Below are 6000 nucleotides of genomic sequence, written 5' to 3'. Positions count from 1 at the left end.
TTTCTGCAGGTACCACGCAATAATGGGAACATTAGCACACAACTTGCAAATAACTTAAAAGAAAAAGCCCTTAAAAAGCGCTATGTTAAATCTGGACTTAGAGCACCGTAAAGTCTTATGTTATAGTGCGTTAAACCCAGATTTAACAGTACACTAGTAAAAGGGCCCCTGAACATAAAGAACACAAATTTTACCTGCATTAAAGAACATAAATATATAAATCACATGCTCACATTCAATATAAGATAGTCCCATTACATATTAGAAACTAGAAACAAGGAAAGGATTTTATCATATTTTCTTTTGTTCAAGTGATGAAATATCTCCAGGTTTATCCAGCTGTAGCGTCCCAGTAATTTCAGTGACAAAACTTCTGATGTAAAATTAAAGTGACAAGTGCACTGACACAGAACTTTGATACATGTGATTCTCACATCATCCGTCATACTCCAAGTCTCTAATCTTTATTTGTCCAATTAAGGTTGGAATATCAAGTAAAAATATCTTTAAAGTGTAGGATATAATAATTAGACATGAAAATATTTGAAGGAAATGATTTTGGTGTTTGGGTAAAGAGTAATACTAAACATCATTCGGTTTTAGAAAACTATCTTTAAAATAATGCCATATTTCAATGTTATATATATATAATCTTCAGTGGAAAACTCGGTATTTCATCCAAAAATTCACATCATTAATAATATACATTTACAATCATAACATTTTTATTCACATCAAATAAGGAATGAATATTATCCAAGAGATTATGGTGCTTATTTTCAAAGCAGATAGATGTCTTAAAAAGTCTTTTTAAAAATGTCTATGTGCTAAAAAACATCAGTGGCAAAACAGGGGACTTTCATGCCTGTGACCTGTAATGCTGTTTTACTTTTCCCCTTCAATACATTTCCCTTGTTTGGCCAGCAGGTGGTATCTGTCCTCTGCTTTATAGATGTAGCAGAGCTCTGTTTTCCTTTCAGCTTATCATTCCCAAAGTAAGCGGAAAGCCCCAGGGGGAGAGTAACCTGCAGTGCCATTGGCCAGAAACCCCTTACTGTTAATGCTCTGGGCCCTGAAGCCTAAGATCTAGCCAGAATGTGTTGGAATTTCTCCAGTCTCAGAATGGGAATGAAGAGGGTGAAGACCTTTGTACTGAGACCCTGTTCAAATCCTATTAGTAGTTATTTTTCCTGAACTCCCCAGGTACTACTTAGGTAGTAAGGCAATGTTTAGTTAGTTTTAAATGTTGATTCCTGATATTTTACCTGTTACTGTTTGCTGTTTACACCTTTTTCCCATTCACTGTTCTAACTTTTTTATTATAATAAACCTAATAGTTTGGTAGCTCTGTTGTCCTGGACTGACTAAGAATCCTGGTGGTTTGTGTTCTCGGTCTTTGAGTGTTTTCTAGGAACTGTGGGACCCCTGGGATTGTGGCCGCAGTGTCCTTAGAAACCACCGGAGAAAAATCTGTGGTGGGAGAGTCGTCCAGAGGCAAGTAGAACCCAGTGCAGTGGGTGGAGGGTATGACAGTGTAGAGATCATGTGGAGGTGCGAGCGGGCCTGGGCAGTGCTGGGATAGGCTCTCTATGTAGCCACAGAGTTAGCCCCAGGTGGGTATGACAGTGTAGATATCATGTGGAGGTGCGAGCGGGCCTCGGTAGTGCTGGGATAGGCTCTCTATGTAGCCACAGAGTTAACCCCAGGGGTAGCACTTAGGTGTTACTTGACAACATCCAAATCCTGATTTTGGAAAGCCAGAATTTGGACATTTCACACTACAGTTCATCCAAATAGCAAGGGGGCATGTTGTTAATGGAACTGGGGAGTGCCCAAAAGTAGGACGTCCAACAGGGATTTTCAAATGTGAAGAAATGTCCATGTCTAATAAGGAGGACATTTTTATCTAAACCTGTTTCAGTCATATCCAAGTTACAAAAAGATGCTCTAATTGAGCAGTTGACCACTGGAGGGATTAAGGCATGACCCTTCCTTAATTCCTAGAGGTTACTTTCCCCCTCCCTCTCCCTTGAAAGTGAAACTGAAAAGGAAAACTAGGCTCTATGTCAGCTGCAGGTATTATGGCTATTCTGAACAAAACAGCATAAAACATATATAAGACACCTGCAAGCCTGAAGGCTCTTGAAGTGATGTACATTCAGGTATAGCAGGTATTTTTCAGGTCCCGGAGGAATCACATTTATAAAAAAAACTAGTAAAAAAGGCCTGTTTCTGACAGAAATGAAACGGGCGCTAGCAAGGTTTTCCTCGCAGTTGCAGCTTGGCCTCCAGCCTCCCTCCCTGTCATGTGAATTCCCCCCCCCCCCCCTTGTCCTCGGAGTTCCATGCTCCCCTGTCATCGCACCCGACCTGCATTGGCCGCTCCCACGTTCCCTCCCCTCTCCCCTGCGAGTTCCATGCTCCCTGTCTTCAGAGTTCCAGACCCCTGCGCCTCTCTCTCTCTCTCACAGTGGCAGGCCGGCCTGCGTGGCCCGGTCCCTCCCCCTCACCGTACCCCCTCCCCTGCGAGTTACATGCATCCATCTTCGGAGTTCCAGGCCCCCTCCCTCCCTCTCTCTCTCTGTGGCAGTCCGACCTCCGTTGGCTGCTCCCCCCCCCCCCCTCTCCCCTGCGATTTCCATGCCCCCCCCTGTGTTTGGAATTCCAGACCCCTGCGCCTGTCTCCCTCCCTCTCTCTCTCTCAGTGGCAACCCGACCTGCGTTGGCTGATCCCTCCCGCTCCCTCCCTCCCCCCGCGAGTTGCATGCACCCCTGTCTTAGGAGTTCTAAACCCCCACGCCTCCCTCCCTCTCTGTCTCTCAGTGGCAGCCGGACCTGCGTTGGCCGCTCCCTCCCCCTCTCCTAGGAGTTCCATGCACCTGTCTTCGGAGTTCCATGCCCATGCGCCTCCCTCCCTCCCTCTCTCTCTGTGTCAGTCGCAGGCTGACCTGCATTGGCCGCTCCCCCCTCCCCCCTTTACCCCCCCCCCCCCCGGGAGCTCCCTGCACCCCTGTGTTTAGAGTTCCACATCCCCGCACGTCCATCCCTCTCTGTCCTCCAAGTTCCATGCCCCCTACCTACCTCCCTCCCTCCCCTCCGCATTCCAGGCCCCCCTCCCCTTCCAGTTCCAGGACCCCCCTCCCCTTCCAGTTCCAGGATCCCCCCTCCCAGTCAAGTTCCAGGACCCCCTCCGCTCCCCCCTGCCGTTCCAGTTCCAGGACCCCCTCCCTCCCGAGTTCCATGCACCCCCTGTAGTCCAAGTTCCACACCTCCCTCCCTCTCTCTCTGTGCCCTCCGAGTGGAAGCAGGACATGTGCGGCTGCCCCTCCCCTTCCTGGTCCACTGGCAACAGTGAAGTCGAGCACGCACGGCACAGCGCTTCACACTGCCTTCGCTGTTTCAGCTGTGCCTCTGGTCCCGCCCTCATTTCCTGTTTGCGGAAGGGGGGACCAGAGGCAGAGCTGAAACAGAAGCGAAGGCAGTGAAGGCAGTATGAAGCACCGTGCCATGCCTGCTCGACTTCACTGTTGCCGGCGGACCAGGAGGTAAAAAGTTTTAAATAACAGCCGGCACTTACGAAGGGGAGGGGCAGCCACACACATCCTGCTTCCACTCGGAGGACACAGAGAGAGAGAGGGAGGGAGGCGCCGGGCGGTGGAACTCGGAGAGGGGGGGCGTGGAACTCGGACAGGAGTGGAAGGAGGGAGGTAGGGGGGCATGGAACTCGGAGGGGAGGGGGCTGGAACTGGGGGGGTGGGGGGAAAGAGGATTCTGTACTGACCTCTGGTTCCGGTGACTGGTGCTGGCTTCCCTTCCCTCTCACTTCCCATTGGTCCGCCCTGTGATGTCATCCCCAGGGCGGACCAATGGAAAGTGTGTGTAGCGCTATACAAATGTTAATAATAATAATAATAATAACCCTGGCATCCAGATGGAGGTGCAAATTTATATAGGATGAGTTATAGTGAGGTTTGAACCTGTGCCCCTTGCTTTACAGTTCACTGCACTAACCACTAGGCTACTCCTCTGTTCTGCAAGCATCTGTGTGGCTACATTTTTGAAAATGATGCCAGCCAGACATTCATGCTCCTAGTTTTTCTGTCGTTAAAAAGTTGGACGTTTCACTTCGGAAAATGGCTATTCATTTTGGATGTTTTCAGTGCAAAAACAACCATCTCACAGACATAATTGAACAGGAAATCTAGACATTTTCCCTGTTTGATTAAGGCTGTGAGATGGATGGGTTTTTTGGATGTTTTGAGCAGGACATTTTTTTTGTGAACATAGACGGGGGGTTTTTTTTTATATGCTCCTCCACATATTCTTAAAGTCTTCCCTGCTTTACATCACCTATGGCTCCCCGCACATGAAAAACAAAACTCATCTGGAAATCCAAAGTCTCCAAGAGTTTCATCAAATGCCACAGCCAACTCATCTATCACCTATGGCTCCCCACACATCAAAAACAAACTCATCTGGAAATCCAAAGTCTCCCAGAGTTTCATCAAATGCCACAGCCAACTCATCTGGATTCTTCTTGTCTCTCCCAGCTTCTACCATGGTTGCAGCTGAAAAAAACAAGAGCACTACCATGAGGAAAATGAAATAGCAATAGGGCTGTGAAGAAATGGTGCAGAAGGATTTCTCACACTCTGCAACTGTAAGGCACAAGATAAGTCTTAAATTGCCATGCTGCATTTTACTATTCCTTTCATACATTCGGTAGATATTTAATGACAGACCAAACTCAAAGATAAAAAAGGTCCAAATTTATTTGCTGCAGCTCATGGAGATTTAGCATTAAGAATGACCCAAATCTCCATGAATTGCAGAAAATAAAGAAGCCCTTTTATCAAGCTGCAGTAAGCATTAATGCGTGCTTACCTAATCTTAAAATGGTGTGCTGCGGGGTGCGCTGAAGCGTCCCACAGTACTTTTGACATGTGCACATGAATGTGAGGGTGGAGAGTAGGCGTATTTGAGCTAATCATTTAGCGCAACTACATTATCAGCATGCTAACTGATTAGCGCAGGATTGGTGTGTAAGCCCTTACCACCTTCAAAATAGGAGGCGGTAAGGGCTCATTTCAACCCTAAACCTTGCCTTAACGTTCCTAAGGGGGAGGTGGCTTCTCATTTGCATGGAATCTTCCACACTTGGGGAAACAGACTTATTTTTTTGCTCTGTCTCTGCAGTATCAGGCAACTGAACCCTGGAAGTCATGAGCCAGCTCTAGTCCCCCTTTGGCCACTGTGTGCAGGTAAGCAGAGACCTCTAATCCTAGGGAATAGACCTGAGACCTGGTCTGCTTTATGTATCTGCTTGCTTTTGCAGGACCTGGTGTTATAAAGGTGCTATGTCTGTGGTACTTATGTTGTGCCCTGAGGCGCTCCCAAATGCACCAGACATGCTGGTACCGGCGCTGTAGTGACTCAAGGTCCTGGTGTATTCCAAAGCATCTGCAAAACACAAGTTGGTGGAGGCAGGGTTCAAGTGATGGGCCTTCTTGGCATCACATATATTATTACTTTGGACAACATGTTGTGCAATGCTCTTCACACAGGCTATGACAGATGGCAATTGGGGAGGGAAGCTGAGGGGATAGGTATGCATTACATAGGCACAGGTGCTGTGTGAGCCGAGGTTGCCATGGGACACGGGGTGGCAAGGTGGCCTTTCTGTGGAGTATGTGCACTGCTGCTAGGAGGTGGGAATGGGCAGTAGGGTAAAGCAGGTGTGCCTTTGAGCATCTCAGTACTTTAGCGAGCTGCTGCCAACGTTCTCATTTCTATGAAGGCATGGGCAAGGATAGGCGGAAGGGGTCCAGATATGTGCAGCCCCTCAATTTATGGTTTTGTATGGTTAGTAGAGGAGGGCCCCATAATTTCTTGTCATTACATATTCTGTACATTCTGATTTCAGCAATTTTTTTTCTCTCTTATGAAAAAGCAATAACACGTATTGAAACAACAAAGGGACTTTAGTGCATGTGATGCTGC

At 47.5% G+C, this 6000-nt stretch overlaps 1 protein-coding gene across 2 annotated transcripts in view; it reads right to left on the bottom strand.

Annotated features, from left to right (window-relative positions):
* Nucleotides 1-3769: 3769 nt before the first annotated feature.
* GIPC2 (GIPC PDZ domain containing family member 2) overlaps nucleotides 3770-6000 on the bottom strand; it is a 71691-nt gene continuing 69460 nt past the window's right edge. Inside the window, exons 6-7 of one of the 2 annotated variants that reach the window (XM_030206689.1) lie at nucleotides 4443-4568; nucleotides 3770-4350 (exon numbers count right to left, since the gene is read on the bottom strand). In XM_030206689.1, coding sequence (XP_030062549.1) covers nucleotides 4325-4350; nucleotides 4443-4568 — 152 coding nt within the window. In that variant the 3' untranslated portion in view covers nucleotides 3770-4324. Of the gene's footprint in view, nucleotides 4569-6000 lie in introns of both variants that reach the window. The other variant, XM_030206690.1, reaches the window with a different exon arrangement.

The sequence above is a fragment of the Microcaecilia unicolor genome, chromosome 6 (genome assembly GCF_901765095.1).
Source record: "Microcaecilia unicolor chromosome 6, aMicUni1.1, whole genome shotgun sequence".
Taxonomy (NCBI): Eukaryota; Metazoa; Chordata; class Amphibia; order Gymnophiona; family Siphonopidae; genus Microcaecilia; species Microcaecilia unicolor.
This window is presented reverse-complemented; position numbering and strand designations above follow the sequence as displayed.